Source organism: Aptenodytes forsteri, unplaced genomic scaffold, assembly GCF_000699145.1.
Source record: "Aptenodytes forsteri isolate BGI_AS27 unplaced genomic scaffold, ASM69914v1 Scaffold15, whole genome shotgun sequence".
In the NCBI taxonomy this organism is placed as follows: Eukaryota; Metazoa; Chordata; class Aves; order Sphenisciformes; family Spheniscidae; genus Aptenodytes; species Aptenodytes forsteri.
This window is the reverse complement of record NW_008795129.1, coordinates 21,066,714-21,091,098: the sequence shown is the minus strand read 5'-3', so window position 1 is coordinate 21,091,098 and position 24,385 is coordinate 21,066,714. Positions and strand designations below refer to the sequence as shown.

Sequence of the window (24,385 nt, the reverse complement as noted above, 5' to 3'; positions counted from 1 at the left end):
TAAGATTTTAAAATCATAATTACATTTGAAAAGATGAAAATTTCTGGTTTAAAATGTTGGTTTTTTATTTCCTTGTGTAGCTATGTAGGAAACCTCTCCAGAGATGTGACTGAAGTTCTTATACTTCAGTTATTCAGCCAGATTGGACCATGCAAAAGCTGTAAAATGATAACAGAGGTAAGGCCTTCCACATCCACGGGGATAGCAAATATAATGTAACTTAGGATAAAGTTGTGCAGAATAAATGGAGTTGGGGGCTTCTTTTGACATTATTGGTAGTGGTTTTTTTAGGTTGATTGTGTTTGGCTTTTGGGATAACTTTTTGCAGAAGAGACCTGTTGTTGTGTATAGTCCTGTACTTTTTCCTGTAGCCCTGATGTACCTTTTACCAGCTGATGATGAGATTCCACTTTATTGAAAGGATTGTTACCCCCTCTTTTCAGAACAATGTTGTTCTGATGATCAGAAACCTTATTTGTTTCAAGTGCTATTCATGGCTATTTTGTACATTTTTCACTTTATTTGAACATAAGCCTCAGTAATTCTTTTCCCTCTCAAATGCTTCTTCACTATGGATGAAAAGTGTAAAATCCTTCAAAATAAGTTCTGCTCTTCCTGAGCCTCTTCTGTGGCAGTGTGAATAGCTCTTGTCTGCACCTGTCTGTTCTTAAATTAATTTTTTCTTGAAACAAAGTGACAAAATTTCCGTAGTATTCCAGATAAGGTCTTTTGTACAAACTGGTGGTAAGTATTAATACTTTCTTCTCTCAGTTGTAAATACTCTGGTACGTTTAGGGTTGGTAGCCATTTCTGTGATCTTGTTGGCACATCCTAGGCAGCTTCTTGCTCCCTAATATTTTTCCTTCCTTGTGCATTTAAAACTGATTAACTTTGAGCAGGCAGGGACTAATCGGAACTTTTGCTAGGTTTAATCTTTGGTTCTTCAACTCTGGTTTTCTGTATGCTCTTCCTACTTTTTACTACTTCTTACGGTTCGTACTAACTTGTAATTACAGATTGCCTGAGTACAGTCACATTATTTTTTTTGTCAAGATCATTAATGAAAGTATTAAAAGGCAAGTCTTGCGACCAGACTTCTTTAGGAACACTACTAGTAACTCCTCTGTGGTTGTCTTTTCCATTCAATGTGACACACTGCTTTTTTTTGGTTTTTAGCTGCTTATTATCCACCTGATGCTTGTTTAATCACTCTCATCTTTGTCTTAACTAATGATTTCCCATGTGGCACTTTATTGAAACTTTTTAGTGAAGATAAGAGCTCTGCCACATTTTCTATAAGGTTATTGAAGAAAGATAACTAAACAGAAGGATAACAGAGCACAGTTGTTAGTTTTTCTCTGAAGAAACAGTTTTGATTGTCATATAGCCTTCAGAAATAAGGTACTGCTGCTCCAACCTTCAGCTGATTGAGAGGAGTTAGCATCAGTTTGATTTCTTGAGAACCAGATGAGAAATTCCAAGTCACTTTACCTTGATTGAGGCTTTGTGGTTTTAAGATTTTACATAACCATAGAAATAACAAGTGAGACATCTTTATGAAATAAAGTAGATAAACAAAAAGCTACTTGCAGCTATATTCAGTCATACAGAGGTGAACGCACTCAGCTGACCTTAGCACCTGTCACCAAGCAGTCAGCAAGTGCAGGTTGGATTCTAGGCTGGAACTGGCCTGCAGCTACAGTGCTTTTAACTGCAAAGTACCTGTCCATACTGTCCATCTTTCTAATCAGTGTGTTGTAAACTTTTCATAGGCACTGAGTTACATTTAAGTGGTTCTTCCCTGTCCATTGTTAATACCACCATCAGTCAAGTTTATACCTGAATGTTTTCCTTTTGTGGTGTGTGTCCCCCCCCCCCAGTGTATCAACTGTTTGCTCACTCTTTTTCATTTGTAGAATATGTGATATGAACATGTCAAGTGTTTAGAGATTTCAAGTGTTTATTTTGGGGGTATATAATACTTAGAGGGATGGTGTGACTAGCATTTACAGGTATCTTGAACACCTAAAGATCTGGGCATCTGCAAAAGAGGCTCTTCTCATGTTCAGACAAGGTCTTAGTGTGAAAGAAGACCCCACACACACACACACACACAATCTAAAAGTAAAATTGCACTTCAGTTGAAGTACAAACTGCACTAATTCTGTTAAGGCCTTAAACGGGTTTCCAAAATCTTGTTTTCATTGCAGCAGGAAAGTAGTACGGGAAGAGGGGTGAATTAAGGCTTACTGTTTTGGTAGATCTGGGGTGAATATGCTTTTGGAGCACTTCATGGCTGTTGTGACTTAAACTCTTTTTTATAATCTCAGGTATACTTTCTCTTGCCGGTTCATTTTGCATCAGTTAGAGAGACCTAGTACTGACAGTGTTTAGAAGGATGACTTCAGACTACTTTATCGTTTTAGGTATATAAAGGCCTTGTGATCAGTTCAGCTATTAGATCTTAATAGCTTTCCTTCTTCAGGTGAAGATAGAACTATGTTTGAAGATGTACAATCCAGTTTTACAGGGCAGAATTAGGATTTCTTTGCCCGTGTAGGCATGCCTGAATTTCCAGAAATTAAATAGTAAAACTGGTAAAGGCCTACTCTTAACTTGTGTTAGAGCTATGCTCTGTCTGACACTGGGGGAGGTTGATGTGCAAGAATACTGATGCCAAACTAGTTTCTTTACATGCTAGACCCTTCCCTGTCCTTGTAAGAAATAATTTGTTTAGTTTAATATTAATGTTTATCATCTTTTGGTCCATGTACATGCAGAGTAGTTAAAGTAGATATTTTGGCGTAAGGCTCTAGTTCTTGTACTCATTACATCTTCTAGGCGCATTAAATCCAATGTTAAAGTTGGCATTCTAATCGTCATTTCCACTTGATAAACTTTTCTGGAAACTTTTACGTTCTTTGCACTTAATATTCTGGTACATTTAATACTTCAGTGAGCTTTGTTTGTCAGTTAGTATTTTTAAAAGTGATTCAATAGGCCATCCTACAAAAACAGGTTATACCCAAGATTTAACAGAGTAACAATCAGTTGATTAATATCTTTTTCCCTCGGTCAAACTATATTTTGAGTCCTTTTAAAGGGATATTTCCCAGTTGCTGGGTATAACATTTTTCACTTGAGACTGAGAATATGCAACTTCTAGGTTGCTGGCTGCTAGTGATTTTCAGGCAAATAAAAGGAAAGACTTCTTAAGTAGGAGGAGAGAGAAAATTGGCGAAAATGTATCTGGGGAACAAACCTTTCAAGCTTTGAGTATATACATGAGGCAGAAAACCTTTTTTGTTCTTCTCTCTATTCTTCCCCTTTTTTTCCCCCTTCCATCCAGTCTGTAGATCACTTTTCTGGTAGTTGAATTATTTTTAGTTTAGTAAAATTGGAGTACTGAGCCCTCATACAAAGTAAACTGTACTTCAGAAATTGCTAGACCTTTAATAAAAAGTCCATCTTAATAAATCTTGCATTTAAGTGAAATGTCAAAGGCTATTTCATAAATCTAATGCAAATCATTCTTAAAGTTTCTAACTATAAGTAATATATTTTCCTGGATTTTCTTCTCAGCAACCCGATAGCAGAAGGGTCAACTCTTCTGTTGGATTTTCTGTTTTGCAGCATACAAGCAATGACCCTTATTGCTTTGTGGAATTTTATGAACACAGAGATGCAGCTGCTGCATTAGCTGCTATGAATGGGAGAAAAATTTTGGGAAAGGTAAGTTGCTTACATTGCAATCTTAGATTTAAGGAATATAGGTTTGTGTAAAAATATTAATAAAAATGTGGGGCATTCATTTTGTTGAAGATGTTTACCAAGGTTAACTATTGTTAGAATAATATTTTAAAAATATTGATTTAAAAAAGTAAGTCTTGTTTAGGAAACATATAGTTTGTGATGTTTTGATTACTACAGCATTTTATATTGAATGATGATTTGTAAACATTGACAGTTGTAATCCACCCTTGAATGAACTTATAAAATGTAAGAATTTTGTGAATTTATACTAAATCTTATACTTATTTTCAGGAGGTCAAAGTAAACTGGGCAACAACACCAAGTAGCCAGAAAAAAGATACATCCAGTAAGTAAAGTAATGCCACAGTATCACTTCTACACAAATACTTCACAACGTGGTAATAATTTGTCATAAATGCATTTAAACATAATTTTTCTCCTTCCCATCTTGTGTTTAATAGAATTTTGCAAACTAATTCTTCTGTTTCTGCTTTACAACTGGGGAAACTGGAGTGGACAGATTAAATTGCTGCTGCTCATCAAATGGAATCCTGGGCGTTCCTGGTTCCCAGTGCTGTGTGCAGAGCATCACTTTCTCAGGAGTTGAAATTTTAGATAGCAGTTAAATATTTGATTAGTAAATTATTTATTTTCAGATCACTTCCATGTGTTCGTTGGGGATTTAAGTCCAGAAATAACAACAGAAGACATCAAGTCAGCATTTGCTCCTTTTGGTAAAATATCGTAAGTATCATAATAAACATTTCCAATATCAGTTAGAAAATATGACAGTGAAAATTTGTTTCTGAGTTGAAATGTTACTTCTTACCTTTTTAGATAATTTTTCTGATGTTAATTTCCTTATGTTGGGTGGGTGGTAAAGAGGGGTTATTGTTTAATCTCAGTATCTATCACGATTGTAAATACAGTAATGTAATTGTGCTCCGGTTTTGCTGAAAGCAATGTGCTTTTAACCGAATTTATATGTTAATGTCCTTCAACTTTTTATTAAAATTTAATTACTGTTCCTAAGTGTGACTTTTTGTTTTTCAGAATGTGTACAGAGTAGTGACTTGACAACTGGTATATGTTGCATCCTCAGTGTATTTTGTATGCATTCATACTGCGTTTCATAGGCAGTATGGAAAACTGGGCAATTAGAATATAATTTTATGAAGCAGCTAGTTGAATAACTTGTGAACGTTTTGAAAAAAGCTAATTCTTACGAGAATGAAATCTACTTCTTTGGATGATAATGGGATGAATTAAATATTATAATATTTAAATGAAAGAATGGTGGATTTACAATATGTGCACATTTCTGCCAGTTAAGAGAATGTTTCTTTAAACTTCTCACAGATAATTCAGGTGTTACTAAATCACCTGGTGTTTTAATTGAACATATTTAACACTACAAGAATCCTTGTGAGTGCTAAAGTATGTATGTCCTTAAGAGTACTGCTACAAAAAGTCTGTTAATCTTCTATCAGTTTATTTACAAAAAAATCTTTCAAAGTTGCACATGAACGTTTTTGTACTACTTTACAGGAATATATTTCTAAGAACAAAATTCTTATTTTTCTCTTGTTCTATACACGTATTTTTAAATGAATCATAAATCTTATTTCTTACCTCTGCTATTTTGTTTACTTTGCTTTTTGTCTCTTAATGTGGTAAGTAGTACTGTTTTAAAAATCAATTTAAAGAGAATAATTCAGGTTTCTGTTTCTCAATCTATATTTATACCTGAGACCTGCAGTTTTTCTAAAGTCCAAGTCACAATTAAAAGTAATAGCATTCTGGTTATTTTGCAGAATTGCTCATAAGAATGGACAGGATCTTGAAGGCTAACTGCAAGGAACTGTGCACACTGGAACTCAGTTGTAGATTTTTTCTCATTTCTATTTATTCTTATTATACATTATTTATATATACATATTTTAGTATTTACATTTTAACATTCTATATTCAGTGCAGTTCTATATTTCCAATCATTTTAACTTACTCACTAAAAATTTCTGTGTAAATTTGTTGTTTTCGTACTGGTGTGCTTAGCATTGTTGTTAGTTTTATTCTCCTTTCTTAAATTTCTGAAAATGTCAATTTTTCAAAATTTACAGCTACCCAAACTCCAAAATGATGGTAGAGAATTGACCAAGAAAAATAAAGAAATCTGTTAACAGGCCATGTATGCCTTTTAATTCCTATTTTTTCCTCTTTTTCGATTTTTTAATATTTCATATATTTTGTATCACTAGGCAGAAGACATTTAACTATATAGAAAATGCATGGTAAATTAGATAGAATTGTTACAGTAATTTATAGTACAGTAAACCTTAGAGGACCCTAGCCAATAGAATATTAGAAAAGGAAACTTTGTTTCTCTTATACTTCAAATTTGAACATTCTAGTTTTAGCCAGTATAGGTTATGTGGATAGGTTGCATGTTTATTACATGTTATTTTTTTTTGTCCTACTGCTTTTTTCTAACAGGTAAAGAAGCAATAGGGAGAGTTCAGGAATGACTGTAGTTTTAGGGCTAACTGAATTTATAAGAAAAAATTATGCTCACAATACAGTGTGTGTGGTTCCTTTTAGTTTTTATTTTGCAGGTTATTAATATTACCCTCATATAGCTGTGCTTCTTTTCACAGGGATGCACGGGTAGTTAAAGATATGGCAACTGGAAAGTCAAAAGGCTATGGTTTTGTATCTTTTTATAACAAACTGGTGAGTAATCACAATGTAGATTTGAAATAATTGCCTATTTTCCGCTTCTAGTTTTGCTTCTTTGTTTATATATTCACTATGTATCAGACTTTCCCAAGGGAAATAAATTTGTGTGTACGGGACAAATTTACTTTAGTCAAAAACTTCCGCTATTTGTGGTTAAGGGTTGAAACAATTCAGATGACAGCGATGCTATGATAACATTGCAAAAAAAGATGCAAGAATGTTGTGAAAGAAGATTCCTGAACATAGAAAGCTTGTCTGGGTGTGTTAGGGTAGTTCAGCTTAGTCTGTGGAACCATCTCTCCTGCGGTGAGTTGGGTGCCTGGTCCGATCAGTAGTGCTTTGGGTCTCTTAGCTGTGGCACCGTGCCAGGTCCAGTGCGGTTCCCTGTGTAAGGTAGGAGCCCCTACAAAACGATGTCCTGGAGCCCTCAGTCCTGAGGAGTGCAGTGCCACGCTACACAGCAGGGTTTGGTGTTCGCCAGGTTTAGGTTCATGCCACAGCTCAATCTTTCTGGGGACCTAATGCAACCAAGTGTGTCATACAGTGAAGTATGGCTGGATTTATTTGCTTGAGCTCTGCATCTCAGTAAAGCTCTTGGTTGGTCCTTTGCTTGAGTTGTTAAAACTTTCTGAAATCCAAGATGCTTCTTTGTATTGAGTAATTAATTTGCAGCTAAGAGTGGATTCTGTACTTCTAAAGCATTTTGCTTATGCATATTGTAAAACTGAAGGTTCTTGGTTTTGTGTTGGATGGTATTACATAATGGATAATGTTATGTATGCTTAGGAAAAAAATGCTTCCGACAAGTGACTAGTATCCCTTTCTGATACAGATATTAAAGATGTTATTTGTAGAATTTAATCAGTACTGATAAAAATAGTGCTATGCCCTACCATTTATAGCAATACAATTGACTCAACAAATAATTCTTGGTAATTTGGAAGTTAAATAAATGTTTGGCAGCACAGGAAATTTGTGAAAATCAGTTGGAAAATTGAGCTGTATGTGTTTAGAGGTATGTTTAGGACAACATGGGGAAACTGTGTAAACCGTTTTCCTTAATAGGAAAAACACAGTTAAGGATTTTAGGCATATAAGCCTGTGTGGACTGACTTCTGACGAAGTCCTACATGTCAAGACTCTTTTTCTGTCTTCTGTAACAGTTTATCTGGAGCTGAATCTTAATCAGAAGAAAAAGTTGAAATTTTTCTTCAGATTTGCAAATGCCATAAGATACTACAATTGAATGCCTTGATTTAGTGTATTTTTTCCACTTATACTTCGTTTATTTTGTGTTGCAGCTGAAATAGGAAAGAGGAATAGATGCCTTATATGATAAGGGAAAAGGGGTACAAAGAAATCATATGGTTGTGTTTGGTTTCTGTGACCATAGGGGAAATGTTGTAACAGTTATACGGAATGCAAGTTACTGGATTCTTTTAAGACTAAGCTGTAAAAACTCCAATTTAAAATCTGTATTCATTCTGCAAAATTAATGGATGAATTCTAAATGCAATACTAAAAAGTACTTCTAAAATTTATGTCGTGATTGCTGTTTGTTCAAACAGCAGCTGCACCTGTAGGGTTACGGCATGACCATCCTGAGCTGGTAGTTTGCATGCCTCCAGAGGGCAGAAGAGAGGATGGGACAGGGGGGTGTGCAAATAATAAATAAAAGGAAACTTACATGCTCAGTCTATTTGTATCTCAGCATTACAGTTTCTTAGTAACTACCATTCAGCCTTCCCAGAACTTACAATTTTTCTACCTAAACTTGGCCTATTATGTTGCGTGCATATTAAGATTCTGAAAAAATACATTCAGATCTTATTATACAATGTCTCTTGCAAACACATACTGCATGGTATAAATGTTACTTGGGTTACATCTGAGAAATTTTTCAGTGAGGTATTTTGATGATTAAAAAGTCTTTCCTGACTTTTCATCTGTTACTATTAAATATACTTTTGTGTATTGTATTTTTAATACAGTCAATTGGCAAAATAATTTGATTTTTTAAATAAAATTATAGTTGTTTTATTTCAGTAATTGCTTCTGGCATCTGTATGACCTTTGTACTTTTTTGGGCAGCCTTTAAATATTCAAATACAGATGCTTGTTGTGTAAACATAGTATATGTATGATTGTAGTTAGCTTCTAACCTGTGTGTAGGAAATGGGGGTGGGAGGAAGATTTTACCAAATCTTTTGTGAGAGCCTTCTCTGTAACTGATTGGCTTCATGTTACTTCATTCTTGGCTGCTTGCTGTGGTTGTTCAGAATTTCATGTACTTTTTAGTACTGTTACTGGTTTTGTCAACAGAATTAACTGACAACCAAGTCTTTCTTAGAAGTAGACTTGTACATCCTTCTTGTTTGGATGTGTTATAATCTTTATTTTAATCTCTTTAGGATGCAGAAAATGCTATTGTACACATGGGAGGCCAGTGGTTGGGAGGCCGTCAGATCAGAACTAACTGGGCAACACGGAAACCGCCAGCCCCCAAAAGTACACAAGAAAGTAAGACCTGTGTGTAATGCTGTGTTGCGTTTGCGCTCTTGCATGGCACTGTTCAATGGAGGAATAAAACAACATGACTCCAAAATCATGTCACTTAATTACATGTCTAGTTTGACTTCCAGATCTTAAAGAATAGATTGTTTTTTGTATATTATATCAATGTAGTGGTGGCACTACTGGTCTGTCATAAAATATTGGTTGTGTTTGTTAAATGTATAATTCATACTTGTGTACAAGGTAAGTATTTGGGACTTGGTGGTTACTGTTAGCTTACTGCTTAAAAACAGCCTTCTCTCTTTATAGATAATACAAAACAATTGAGATTTGAAGATGTAGTAAATCAGTCAAGTCCAAAAAACTGTACTGTGTACTGTGGAGGAATTGCCTCTGGGCTAACAGGTATGATTTGTTTCATTGCTTTTTTTATTATTGAAGCTTTCTGGATGCCAAGATGGTTACTAATTCAAAAACATTGTATGTTGTAGATCAACTTATGAGACAGACTTTTTCACCATTTGGACAGATTATGGAAATAAGGGTGTTTCCAGAAAAAGGTTACTCATTTGTCAGGTATGGACAGAGAAAAATAAAATCTGTGATTTTGTTCATGTAGTAATGTTTCATCTTTCTGTAATTTCACTTGATTGAACTTCTGCTGATACATTAAAAGCTGTCACCATATGTTCATAGAAAAATTTGGAACTTTTAAATGTGGCCACCAGTCTTTTTACCTGAGAAGATGAATATCTGTGAAAGCAGATCTTTTTCTCTGGATTTCCTGTATGTATGGAGTCACTGTTTTTTAACAATCAGGTGAAAGTACTATAAAGCATAACATTAGTTTGTTTTTACGTTCTTTAGATTTTCAACCCATGAAAGTGCAGCACATGCTATTGTTTCAGTTAATGGAACCACAATTGAAGGACATGTTGTTAAATGTTATTGGGGTAAAGAGTCCCCTGATATGACTAAAAACTTCCAACAGGTAACTGCACTTTAACTTTTTCATTGTATCACAAAAGCAAGTGTATATATCTGTAATGCCTTCCCACTTATAATAGCTAAATTTTGTGATAGTGTTCTTATGAAATTCCATGTTCTGTCTCAGTTATGTTCCAGTTGTTCATCAAATTGGGCTAGTGATTTTGATGGAATATCTGTTACTGTCTTCTGGATATGATTCAAGATAGGGAGAAACTTTGAGGTAATTCTGATTCTTGCTAGTTCACTTACTGCAGACTAGGTGACTGTGCAACCAAATATTCTTTGGTATTTCAAACACACTCAAAACACGTTTTTCAGTACAAGGATCTAATTAAGTCACAGTGTTGTCTTATTTATTTTTAGCCCTGTGATTGATATAGCCAAAAATTTTGCCTTTAGCAGCACAAAAGGAACATAATCCATCTCTAGAACCTGAAGTACTATGAATTATTCTCTCCTTAGGTGGATTACAGTCAGTGGGGTCAATGGAGCCAAGTATATGGAAATCCACAACAGTACGGGCAATATATGGCTAATGGGTGGCAAGTACCATCATATGGAATGTATGGCCAAGCATGGAATCAACAGGGTTTTGGAGTAGAGTGAGTAATTGTATTTAATTTTTTAGAATATTCCAAGAATGTTATATCTGAGTTTCAGGCTCATTTGATTCAAGGATTGCACAAGGTTTCAAGCCTTAGGTGGACTCCTATGTGCTTAAAGCTTAATGTTTAACGATTACCATGGACCAAATAATGGGGTGAGTCACTCTGACTTGTACTTGATCACACATTTTGTGGGTATGGGTGTTTTGAGACTCAAGGCACAAAGACTACTTCTGTGGTAGAGTTTTGGATGGTGGTCTTGTCTGATATCTAAAAATTTTCTGGACTCTGACTTGAAGCGGTGAATACCGGAGAGTCTGAACCAGGGAGCTCAAGTATCTACCTAAAGGGTTCATAACCCTGGAGAGAAGAAACTACATACTGACATTTCAACTTGTGCAGTTTCAGAATTCGGGTGGGCTTTTAATACTTGATCTGTTGAAGACTGAAGTCTTCACAACAACTTTTTGTTTTAACATACTTTTAAAATAAACTTCTTTGTTTATATATTTCTTCGTTATCTCTTGCCCTGATTAAACATACTAAGCCCTGATAAACCTATCGCTGGTATTCATGCTAATTAGGCGTTGGGAATTTTTTGCATTTCTGCATCACTGATGTTGACTTACAGCCACCTGCATATGTACATGCCTTTGGAGGCGGTTGTCCTATGCAACTAGTAACCAAGGTTTGTGGGGCTTTTTTTTCTTTGTTCTTAAAAAGCTTATGATATTTTCAAGAATCACATGTTGTAGCACTTAACCTGAATTACTTATTAAAGAGAAGAAAAAATTGTTCTATTTTGGTATGAATAGTAGTGTCGGAAGCCTGTTTTACGTTCTCTTTTTTTAGTCTGTTGTCTTCTAAATGACTCGACTAGCTTGCATGATTATTTTTCTTTTTTTTTTTTTCCTTTCCTTTTTTTAACTATCCTGTTTCTTTTTAAGCCAATCTCCATCTGCTGCCTGGATGGGTGGATTTGGTGCTCAACCTGCCCAGGGACAAGGTGCTCCTGTAATACCTAACCAAGCTGGATATGGTATGGCAAGCTACCAAACACAGTGAGCTGGGACTCTGTTTAAAAGTGTGTATTTCATGATAGGCTGCAGTTTCCAGTGACATTCTGAAGACTGGAATGTAGACAATGAAAAAAGAAAATATTTATTTTAAAAATGGAAATGTTTGGAACCTTTAGCACAGCTTTGCTTTGGTGAAGGACACAAATGTCTTCTAGTTCTGCCTTTTTAAGTTTTTGTTCATGATGGATATGAACATGTTTTTCTTTGTGTACAAAAATTAAAAATAAAGTCAATAAAGACAATTCTGACTACAAATTTTGATATAGTAGGAGAAATGGCTAATCAATTTGATCTTTAGGTTACCATTCCATTTTTTTGTTCTGTCTTCAGTGTTTTATATCACTGTGCTTTTTAAGAGAAATGACGTTGAAAAACAGCAAGTTGCTTTTAGTTGAACACACATCCTGAAATAAACTGTGGACCAATCATTACAACCTGCTAGACAGTATTGATTTTTCAAGAAACCTATGGGCATAGCTCAGAAAGTATATGTAGGTCTTGAAATAATTTTTTAAAAAAATATTTAATTTTTCTACATGCTTAAAGAAAACAGTCTGATACAAAGAATAGTTGTCTACAATGAAAAACAGTACTGTCTGAGTAATTTCACATAACTTTCACTGTCCACATTCAGGCACACATTAAAACTTTTCAGAGCTGGTTTGCTTACTAAGACTGTAGTAATTTGCATTTAATTTTGAGAAGTAAAAAAGTTTTTGCAAGTATGTTGTTTGTATTCAAATCAGACAGTCATACTTATGCTTTTACATAAAGTTTGAAGGCTACACATTGTAAATATTTCATAATTACAGTGTTTCAAAAGCATGCTCAAACATAGAAGTAGCAATGTAATTATTCAAAGTAATACTTAATATACTCTACTGCTTTGAATGCAGTAGATTGACAAGAATGTGCAAGACTGACATTTCCAAAGTTGGCTATTATGTAAAGTTACATAAAGAACTATAACAAAGAGCCTTAATTTTAATTTCATAAATCTTTAATGCATCACCTTTTTGTCATTAGAAATACGAATTTTTTGCTTTACATTATTTGGTATGTAAATACCTTGGTTAACAACCTTGTAAACCTATTTCAAGGTTATTATAAGTTGTATAGTATCTTGAGTGTTTTGAAAAATCTTGATGTTTTTTAAGTCTAGAAATATTTTGCCCAAGAATTTTTTAACAAGATTGTTAAAAACATCTTATTTTAGAGACTATTCAATGTGCCATTTGGTAAATGGAGATGCAGTTGAAACAGTACACTGAGTTGTGACTTATTTTTAATTAAAGTTTTTGTCTTTATGGGTGGTTTGCATGTGATGAACCTGTACAGAGGCTGGGTTGTTTGTGTACTGAGTGTGTAAATGGATAAATCATGAAGATGTTTAAATGGTATACTTGGGTTATTTCTGAATTATTTTATGGATACATTGATATAAACTGCCTCAATAAATTTGAAGTTGAAAATGAATGTAAGTTAGATATAAGTACTGTGTCTTACCTGTGACAGCTAGGGGGTGCAAATGTTTCAGCTGTATACTGAAATACACTGAGGCAGGCACAATTAAAAAAAACGTAGGATTTGCAGTGGTAGTTCAGTGAAGCAAACTTGCATTTTAAAAGAAACGGAATGTTTGATTTTAGAGATGATAGTTCTAAATGAGTGTCTGAGAAGCTGCATATTTTCTTTTCTGTTTCTTACCATGCAGGTGTTGCAAGTTAGAATAGATTTTGAAATGGAAACTTGCAGTTTTGTTAAACCCAGCCAGGTTGTGCAAATAACTACACTTAATGCTGTAGCAAATCACATGAGGTTTTTTCCTCCTCTTTTACTTGACATGCTAATGGTACCTTGACTTTTAGATCAGGTTGAAAGCGAGATATACTGGAAGAGCAGTTTAGTCAGGTGGCTCAACTGTACCTGGAGATACTTGTAACTCTGGGCATCTAATGCATGCAATAATGACTGCAGTTAGCGTGGAACCATAAGTGCTTGTGATGACAGAATTGGCCCTTTATCTCTGTTTCTCCTTTATGGTATACATAGCGTTTTTCCGCTCAAGATAGGAATCTTGTCTACGGGACTCTTTGTTTTTCTATAAATTTTGTATATATGTGTATATCTACGCGAGGATCGGCCTATACATTGTAGTTTGGAAAAAAAATCACAAGTAAGTCTGCATTTTTGTTACTTACCTGGTTTAAAAAAAAGAAATCATGAGTCAGTAGATATATGAATTGCAAGTTACTTTAGGATTTCTTAGACTTCTTTTGAAATCTGGGGTTTCTACATAATTCTAGGTGTTTGACATACGACTGTGTTCTGGATGCATGCTGGTATGTAAGCAGTATGTTCTTTAGGCGCTACTGAAGATTTAGATGATGCAAGTACATTGCCACATAAATGCCCATATAAATGGGTGTAAGATTAAGGCAGTGATCTTTCAGGTCTCAATGTGTAGATCACCTTAAATCTGATTACTTAATATGCCTGCTGTAGAGCTGGGCCGTACCTGACCTGTATTTCAGGATGAAAGATAGGATATACTTTCTTGTTTAAGTCTTTTGTCATTGATTTTTATACAGATTTTCTTTAATGGTGATATTTCTTCGCAGACTGGTCAAGATATGGGAGTCTCCAGTGTCCTTTAATGTTTCTGTAGCACTGCAAGGAAGAGTTGTAATTTGGATTGCTTTCTACTCGGTAGCGTTCATAAATGCATCACTGACAATTTTTTGGCACCAAAGAGCCTCTTGCACCATACTGCTTTTATGAGTGACTGTTACACTGTTGTAATTTCTCTAACTACAGAAATCAACCACTACCTAACCCCTTACCACTAGGATTTGGATTTCAAAAAGTATTGATTTATCATGGCTTAAGTTGATGCGTGCAACCTGAAGCAAGGTTGTATTCTGCATTTGCAGAAAATGTTCAATAAAAGTGAAACATGATAAAGGGCTTATCCTGTATTGTCATCTGTCAAAACATTGTCCCTCTTTGCTGTAAAACTGACAGCAGGCATACAAGGCTGAACTTGTAAACTATGCACTTGCAATCATGTAAAAGATGTTTTATTTAAAATTTTTCATAGAAAACCATTTTGTATTTTGCAGAGTTGCAGTAGTAAGGCTGTAAGTCTAAGGTTACATGTAGCTTTTCATCAGTCCTGCCTCCTTGTGTATATTTGTTAACGGTTTTCAGACGTACTCTTCCTGCAGAACCTTCTTCCTTACTATGGTAACTTCATGAGACAGCTATTCACTGTATCAGAACCATTTCCTTCATTTCACTCGCCAAAAAAGTCTCACAGTGAATAAGGCTTAGTTTTGCAGAAAATTAGTGATTTGTTTTTCTTGTGTTTGTACACAAGGAAGCAGACTTCAACTGTATGGACATGATTAGTGTCTGATAGTTCTTAATTATCTGACTGTTTTTGAACAAGGGCACAAGTCTTTGTTTTAATCACGTGGAACTGTTTTCTGGTCAGCAATAAAAGATTTTGTTGCACTGTTCTTATATTGCAAGAGACAGGCAATCTTCTTCAGTATACTTCAAAAAAATGGATGGGGTTTGTAAAGAACTGCCTTGTTCCAACTTGAATCTTCATATACAGTTTGGGATCTGGATTGCTGCTGTAATAGCAAAAGGAAGTTGTTCTTTTGAAACTGAGTGAGAATTTATTTGTTCTGATCACGTGGTGCCTGTTCAACATTGGTAGATTTAAAGGTTTCACAATGCAGTAATGTTTCTGTTCATAAAAAGGCAACTGCAAGGCAGTAGCTGCTGGGAAGGTCTTTGTCGTGTTTCGTTTCGGCCAACTTTTGTGAATCCAGTTGATTGTTTAAAAAAAAAAATTAAAAAGCTGTTTGTGTTTTTCAGTATCACATGGATAAAATCCCCCCCCCCTTACCATCACTTCAGATCAAAGACAATGCTGAAATGTTTACTTGAATGTTTTACTTTAAAAAGAAATGGAACTTTATGTTGATGAGTGAACACGGATTCTGTCACCTTTCTGGGGATGTCTGCTGATCTAGATCATGGATGTGAATGACATCCTCTGCTCACTGACATTTAAAGGGTAATGACTCAGAAAGTTAATTTGACATCAGTAGTGATTATTTGAATACAAGTTATTCTTGCTTAAATACACAGCCACTCATGCTTTGATTAAAGTTGATCTGAATCTTCTTGGTTATTAAAGTATTCCTGATACGCTGTGGGAAGAAATACTGCTTTACCTTGTATCTTAGTATTCAAGCTGTCAATAAGACATCGGAGTTGCATAGACGGTATTTTTTTGTTCAGAAGAATACTTAATGGAGTTGTGTCAGGGAATTCAGTGTAAGCTGACTTTTCTGTAGTGATGGGTGATAACGTTCGAATATTTCCCTTTGAAAACAAGGGATCAGTTGCTATTCTTTGCATGAACCCAGGTTCTCACTGATCCCAGATGACTCGGCAGCTGTCTTTCCCAGCCACTTGCAGGGAAGGGAGGAGGAGGAAAGGGAAAAATAGTGAGACTAGGTGGGATGCATGACAGTCTAGTGTGCATGATGCAGCAGCATCAGTGCCAAGTCGTATTGTCAAACACATTTAAAATCATGACAGGCTTACGCAGATACCGCAGCAGTATCCAAAGGATTGTGATGGTTCAGACACAAACTTGCTTTATCTCCTTGCTTAAAATAATGTTGTTTAAAATTACAAAAATAGAAAACACATAACCTTTGGCCGTTTTCTTTTTGGTTCCTGAGAAAATAGACGCACATTAAACAGCCAAACTAGAATACCTAAGTTGACTAAACAAAAAAAGAAAACTTAAAGGGGCAAATTGCGTTAAGCCTCTGAATTTGTGAACCTTTGCTTAATTTAGACCTCTTAGCTTGGCATTCTATTGTTTGCCTGTATTGACCCTTTTGTTTGTATAACTGAAGTAGTTTGAGATACGCATGGCTGCTTGTTGAATGTCTTCCCATTAAATGTATAATTTCTGGAGCAGGGGTGGGTAGGAATTGAATAGGAATCACAAATCTACCATATGAAACACTGAATAATGGCTTACTTTTCCTAGATGGAAATTGACTTAACTAGAGCCAACTCTGTAGAAGTTTAAGTATCACAGGTGATGATGAAAAGCTGCCATCCTCCATTTGAGTAGCTAGTTCTTTGACCTTAATAAATGGAGAATTATTATTGGGGTGTTGTTCCATGAAAAATGCTCTTTGTGGTTTCTGCGGTCCTTTCAGTGAAGTGGATCTTTTTCGTTCCACAGATGATTTGTTTCCTTTAATGTTGGGTTATCAAGCATGATGGGAAAGACCAATTGATACCATTTATTGCTTGGTTCAAATCTTCGAACTCAGGTACTGACTGCAGGGAAAATAACCCTCTTAGTTATTAAAAGGACTATTTAATTTTGCAATATACCTTTGTAGAACCATTTCTACTTGAGTTTTTTACTTGCACCTGAAAGCACAAGGATGCTACATGAATACACCTTAGACCGTAAAGATGGAATCAACTTCTTGGAGCCGCTGTTACATGCTACAGCTACCGTACCGGATCACTGTTGTACAGTCAAATGCTGGAAACATTTATGCCTTGCTGCTGGCTTTGTTTTAAGGGCAAAGCTTGTGTTCTGTAGAGAATAAATCTGTCCTGTGTATTTGCAAATATTCAGAGAAGGCTGAGATCCAACATTATTTTCTGAACTCTTGCTATCTTAGTATGAATTTGGGCTTCTTTCATTTACAGGTATGTGCTATGGTTTTGTAGGAGAAATTTCTGTTGTATTTGTGACTAATTATCTAAAACCATGGCTAATTTCAGACAGACTTTAAGAAAAATAAAATATGAATGTTTCTAGGATACTATTCCTAGATGAATCTTGCCTCCTCCTTGGATTTATGTACTCCATGGATTAAGGATATGAAAGTCCATGAAACATCTCGCAAATCACTTAAAAGGGATGTTTTCAGAAGTGAGCAAATTACTATAAACTTTGCAGTATGCGTATAACAAGACCTTGTTCTAGAAGTGTAACAGCTGTTCATATGTATTGCCAATATATTTTTGAAATGGTCCATACCTGAGGTCAGAGGACCAACATACATTGCTGAATATATGTTGCATTTTGAAGAAGATTTAAGGCCAGTATACAAGGTGATGCTGTGTTCATGTTGACTTCTGAGAGCATTTCTTCCAGCATCTTTTTGCTTTATGGCCTTTTAATAAACAATATATAGAACCTGTCCTCCAAGATGTATATATATATTAAATTTGGCAAGGTATGCGATGTTACGCTTTAAATACATTTTACAAGGTCACAGCATCTAGCAACAAGTGTCTAACAAGCTGTATAGGTTAGAAAACTGACTTTTCATTGAAATGCTTCTACAGCAAAATCTTGCTGGAAGGTATTGCCAGAGTCTTTTCTGTCTGTATGACTTCTAAATAAAAGGAAGGCAAGATGCAGTCTCATTAGAAGTATCCAAGTATGTCCAAATCTCAGTTTACTGCGGCTGTAGAAACAGGCATTCCTTCATGACTATTTTCATTGTAGAAAATACATATGGATACTTAAATGGTGGGCTGTGATTTAATTAGTGTTAAGGTTATGTATCTCTCACTTGTACCCTGTCTATTTTGCTGTTACTCACTTTAATTATGTATGTTTCTAGTCAACAGAGTTGTACTTGCTTCTCATGCACAAGGAGCCAATCTGTTGCATTTGCATCTGGTTCTTAGCAGAAACACACGCTGACCTCAGGTATCATTTTTAATGTTCCCCTGTATTGCAAAAATCTTTGATTTCTGTACTCTGCATGTTTTAATATTTACAGATGGATGTTGAAAGCATGTGTTAAGTATCCCACCCTTTTTTTTGTATCTTCAGGTTCGTACCAGACTGGACATAATTCACAAAAACTGACATTTCTTTACTGTGCCCCTCCATCAGTCCTAACTACATAGAGTCCAGAGGGGCTTAGAATGCTTTTAAGGTTTTGATGATTTCTTAATTCAATTCTAGTTGAATATGTGAATATTGTTTTACCAAGTCAAGTTTTTATTGCTGTAAAATTGGTTATTCAAAACCATATTTCTTAATCTCAAGTTTTAATTCATGGTGCTACTTTATTTTCTGAAAGCTGTTTTTAAATCCTGCAGGTACCCTGGAGGGCAAAAAAAAAGACAGCGTTTGCCTTTTTGTTTTTCCCTTTCAATTTAAAGGCAATATAAAAGGAAAATAAAATTCCTTCACCTTAATTCTTTCTTCTTTATAGAACAAAGTTGAAGAAACTCGAGAAGTAAGATTAGTTTAGCAGTAAGGTTTTTATCAAACTTAAATATGCATTTAATACTAACCTAATGAAACGGTTTTACTTCCTCACTGCCAGATGCAAAGAACAACATAAAACTTTATTTTAAAAAAATTCACCCACTTAAATTGCAAGCTTTGGAACACTTGGTCTTGTTTTTTTCTCAGTGCAATTTATGAAGAGGTCTAGGTATAACTAATATAAGGTAGGAGCACTACTGGAATTACTTAGCCTGTAATTCAGTTTCTGTATGTTTAAATGTTGCTGCTACAGTTTTGCAGTCTGTATTTTGGCATGCATAAAGCTGCTGGAGTTGGAGGTATTGAGGAATGTTCCACAAGATTAGGGATAAAAGTTGACCCTGTGAACCTCCTTATACTAGAAGGTATTACAAAGGAGTAAGCCAGAGCTTTCTCTTGAGTTCAAAGTGAGGGGGTGCTGGACAAATTTCCCTGATTTAGGCAAGCCTGAAATAGAATACAGTTTTCTTCCAGAATTCTCTTCAAAGCTGTTTTATGCTGTGTATCTTACAGGAAGGGTATGTTTATATTTTCTCTGTGTGTATCTTATTAAAAGATTAAAAACATGTTTTATTACCTGCTGTTTTACCCTGGTATTTGTGAATCTTCAGATAGTAAATGTATTTAGCTAAGAGTTGCAAAACTTGATTTGAAACTAAAAATAGGTTGCTGGTTTATGGTTAATATAACTAAAAAGTGACTCTTGACTTTGAACTGAAAAAAATACTGGATCTTAACAACATCAAATCACGTTGCTTTCTCCAAAAGGAGTAGGCTTAACCACACTCTAGTGTATTCTAGCAGTGAGCCTGTCACTGATTTCTTTGTGTTTAAACTGTGAAAACATAGGAGCTAAAATACTTCGATTTGGAAAAAAAAAAAAAAGATCTGAGTCCCTCTAGGTTCATGATACTCGCTGTGCATTTCAGCATTGGCTGATTTGGAAGGAAAAACTTTTAAGCCATGTTTGCCAACCCATCATGAACACTTAAGATGAATGTTCATGAAGTTTGAAACCTGCATTTATGTATTGAATCTATGATTCTCTGAACAGTCTATGATTTTTATGCATGTATTCTCATGGATTAAAATGCCTTGTGTTTTCTGGCCAGAATACATTTTGCAGTGTGGCATCTAGTCTTATTTTCTGCTGTTAGCTATAATGTCACATCATACAGGGCTAGGTTTGCCCATCTGTAGAATGTATATCAACAGATCACTTTCTGTTTAAATTTGTGTGAAAACATATTTGGGCAAAATGCTGAACTGTTAGCCATATTCAAAAAGTCCTTTGAAAGTTATAAAATTATAGTAATGTTTGGTTTGGCTTTCTGAATCTCTTATAGAAGTGAGGGTGAAGTGGTTAGTCCTTGGGTTTAAGTGAAAACGAATTTTCTTAGAAATCAGTACAGTCAAAAGCATGCTCGTTTGCTTTAGAGATTTTTGAGGAAACTTAAACATCTTGTCCTCTGTCTTTTCAGTTCGTAAAACCTCATTGCCAATTATGAGCCAAGATTGTTAGAAGGAAAAAAAAAAAATTAAAAATTCTCGCAAGGATGCTCTGGCTTCAGTAGTACAAGCAGGAAACTTCCAGTAGAAATCCCAGTGCGTGGGCTTTTGGATCACACTAGTCTAGTCAAACTTCTCATGTGAGCTCTGTTTTTTTCATAGCATCTGTTCTGCCACATGCCCTGGCAAAGATAATGGTGCTGGGGACAGTGGTGCCCTAAGTCTTGTACTAAGTTGAGGGAGCCAGAGGGCGTTTCCAGGTGGGACTGCAATCTGACAGGGCTGCTGGAGAACGTGCTGAATCAGCAGCTCCTACTGCTGCAGCTCTGGTAGGAGTCAGAGCTGTTCCTGGGTAACTGTCTGAAGGAAACTTGGCAGCAGAAACACTATTTACTGGTGCGAGTGTCACCTCCAGAACAGGTGGCTGCAGCATAATGTAAATGAAAGTCTGTGAATCTGGCCTTTAATGTATATAGTAATACTGTGCAGTGCTGTGTTCTTGCAGTGCGTTAGAAACGTGCAGTATGACTAGAAAATAAACTTTGCAAGTCTAAAATTGGATTCTAAAGGGCTTTTTGTGTAGCAGATGGGAGTTCCCCACTTTGAAGGCCTCTCCTCATTGTTAATGTTTCAGATTTTAAGTTCTTATAGTCATGTAAATAAGAAGTACCTCTACTGAAATCAGTTACGTTATGTTGGCGTAAATGAAATCAGGGCTTTAAATCATGAGTCGGGTTTCTCATAGTCTGTTGATTAGCTTTGAGTCTTTCAACTGCAATTTGGTGTTGAAATGAGCCGCACATTTTACAAATTTTCTGTGATGTTATTCATAGTTCAGTATGTCCCAGAATAGGTTTTTGCAATGGCAACAGCTAAGCACAACTGCTTCCATTTCTTTTCAAAACCAGCTATTTAAATTTAAGTCCACCAATTACTCTTCAGGATACAAGTAAAATTTTAAAATGGAATCTTTAATCTTTGCCTGAAATCACAGATTTATCAAGTGTGTTTCAAGTGTGTTTCTGCCTTTTGGGGCGTCTTGCACATTCTCGTTTTCTCCCCCCCCCCCCCCGTCCTGTTTCTACCAATGTCAATGGGAAATTTGCTGAACTTTATCCAAATTGTTAAACCTGCCCTCCTTTAGGATAATGAGCAGTCCAAGGTTTGCTGCCATGCAATATGCTGACAAGTCATGTAGGTACAGAATGGAGTGGGAGATACAAGGCTCATGAAAGCTTTTATGTTCAGTTTTAAGTGAACTTTACTATTTGAACGTTACTGAGTAGTGTTGAAAGTGGAAATAAAAGCTGAACATAAAATATAATCATATGGTATTATTTCATTGACTAAATGTATCTCTAAATTTCAGTACATTTCAGTTTTAATGGTACGCTCTTCTTTAGATGTAAGTGCAATGATTTGGTAAGTACACAGAGTGCATCTTCTGCTGTATATTACCTGGCATGGCCTGCTGTCTGGGGAACAGGTGTTTGACAGCCAAATGTTATCAAACAAACTTGTGGGTTATGTTAGCTTAATTTTTAAGGGAAGCTTTACCCTGTGAAATTAAGGAAAAGCTGATAAGAGAGTTGTGATGCAAGGTGTAAAAATCAATGTAAGAATGTATGGATTTGGCATGTGGACACTGGCACAGTATGAATTAAGTCATCATTAAAGTTGCATGTGGCTATGTACAGGTATTGCAGCTTATTCATGGAAAAAGACAAAAAAAAATCCCCAGCAAATGAACCATGCCTGAGTATCTCCACCAAATTCACCTGGAAGGAAAATTCCCTTATGTCATTATGTCTAATGAAGCACTGAGTCTTAAACATGAGAGCAGAATATATGGAACAGGCATCGGGAACAGCGACCCTGAGCGAGCAGGCACTGGTGTGCCCACCTCGGGGTACTGTCTCTGCAGCAGTAGCCCAAATGCTAATGTTTTCAAGAAAAAAGGGGGGAAAACAAGAATCTTAGAAACAAAGTTTTGTATCAAGGGGAGGAAAGGAACAGAAAACATCCTGGCTTCTACAGGTAAATCTGTGGCAGATCTGATGGTCGGGTTTAGCAGTATACAAATGGAGTGCAAATGGGCAGCTGGGCTCTGTGGGGCCTCTTGGAGACACCAGCACAGGAACATGCACCATGGGCATAATCTTTGGTCTCCAAGCATTCTCGTATTTCTTATGTACTCCGGTCTCCAAATCCTTGAAGTTAAGTCTTAAAACTACTCCAATAACTTGTTGTCAGTACATTAGCTTGCAGATTTTGTAGTTGTCCTAGAAGTACTAGTTCTTAACATTTAAAATCAAAACCTTTGGGCTTTGTGATCTGATTCTTAAGATCTGGTGATATCTGTACTGCTTCAGTGTAAATGTACTGCCCTGAAATATCTGGTGTTAATGCATATGACTGAAAAATCTTTTGGAGTGTGTGTCCCAGGTGTCTTCTCCCAAAACTGACACTATGTGTGTTCCTTTAACTTGTGCCCATCCAGGTGCCTTACCTCTCCCAGCTGTGCCACCTGGGTGGTGCTGCTCATGTGGTTTTACCCCATGCTCTTCTGATGCTTACACAGAAATGCCAGTTGTGGTCCAAATACCGTTGTGCCTGTCTCACGTCTGCTTGGAAATGCCACGTGCAGCTGTTGAGCAGTTCCCTCAGCAGTATAGCAAACTTTTCTTTTCTTTTTTTTAAATCCACATCAAGAGCCAAGAAATCTCTACCAGCTAACACAGCTTTTGGCCCTGGTACTGAAGGCAGAAGTCCAGTGGTACGCAGGCCAAATCACTTCAGCTGGAAGGTATTGTGCTGTTGTTTATTTTGGAAGCACAGATGCAATTTATTCTTGTGTTCAGCGTTCTGGTGTCACCAGCTCCCAGGAATGAAATCTTGGCCTTGTGCATGTAAGTGGAAAATATCGATACGTTTCAGTGAGATGGGGAGCTGATCCAAGTTCCCTCTGTGAACAGAGCTAGTTATAAATGCATTACTGTGTGTTCGGGATGGGATTTGGCTTAGGTGGAAATAAAACAAGTGTTGATTTGTCTGCTAGCAGTGATTTCTGTGACTTTTTAGGTATCGGTGCTATTTCCAGTGGGATTTAAGCACTCCTGTTGCCTCCCACTACTGTTGCCCTGTGCTTCCTGAGGTAGTTGTCTGTGGATGGCTTACAATTTTGTCAGAATTACACAAATTTGTCACACTGGCTACATGCTGGATTTTTTATTAAATATTTTGGTAAAAAGTTATTTCTGAAAGTGAAAATACCTTTGCTAAAATTGTAATCGTGCTTTTCCTGTTGAGAAATAATTGTTCTTCCGTGTCTGGAAAGAGCAAAGGAGTCACCCCCAGCACGAGAAACTTGGCACTTCTATTTTGATAAGAAAGTGCACAACTTCATAAAGGTGACTGTCTTAGGGAAGTGTTTTTGTTTCTTGCACCTGCTCAGCAAAGACTTAACGGTGTCTGATGGCTGAATGCTTGGGGGAGATAGCTGCCTGATGTCCAAGAGTGTGATGAAAGAAGTAGACTGGGGAGTAGGAGGCTTGAGCCTGGGAAGAGGGAGGAGGAGAGAGAGATGAGATGGATGTGGGTGAACTGAGAGAATGGTGCTGTTTGGAAGGCTAGGGAAAGGGGATGAAAGTGGGGAAGGCTGGAACAGCTGGGGCCCACAGCAAAGGGGAAGGGTGCCGTTCTTCACAGGCGCTGGAGCGGGAGTGAAGACCCACCATTGCCACGTTGCATTCGACAGTCTGTGTGCTTCACGGTAACGTGGAAATGCTGCTCCTTTTACCCCGTGGTGCGGTGCGGAGGATCGAGTGTGGAGGGGCCGGGCCCGGCCC

The 24,385-nt window shown here is 36.3% G+C and overlaps 2 protein-coding genes across 3 annotated transcripts in view; both read left to right on the top strand.

The window, feature by feature from the left end:
• The first annotated feature begins 86 nt into the window (after positions 1 to 86).
• On the top strand, positions 87 to 14,645 carry TIAL1 (TIA1 cytotoxic granule associated RNA binding protein like 1). Of its 2 annotated transcripts, none has more exons than XM_019471733.1 (11): positions 87 to 177; positions 3,634 to 3,732; positions 4,045 to 4,099; positions 4,410 to 4,497; positions 6,408 to 6,483; positions 8,901 to 9,009; positions 9,313 to 9,408; positions 9,495 to 9,579; positions 9,871 to 9,994; positions 10,456 to 10,595; positions 11,546 to 14,645. In XM_019471733.1, exons 1-11 carry the CDS (start codon positions 166 to 168, stop codon positions 11,661 to 11,663), a joined length of 1,002 nt encoding a protein of 333 aa, XP_019327278.1. In that variant the 5' UTR covers positions 87 to 165; the 3' UTR covers positions 11,664 to 14,645. The 2 variants fall into 2 exon arrangements, with proteins under 2 accessions (XP_019327278.1, XP_019327277.1); XM_019471732.1 differs by having other exon boundaries at positions 3,583 to 3,732.
• A 7,643-nt stretch (positions 14,646 to 22,288) lies between these two features.
• RGS10 (regulator of G-protein signaling 10) overlaps positions 22,289 to 24,385 on the top strand; it is a 22,001-nt gene continuing 19,904 nt past the window's right edge. Inside the window, 1 exon segment of the mRNA XM_009278101.2 lies at positions 22,289 to 22,574. Coding sequence (XP_009276376.1) covers positions 22,289 to 22,574 — 286 coding nt within the window.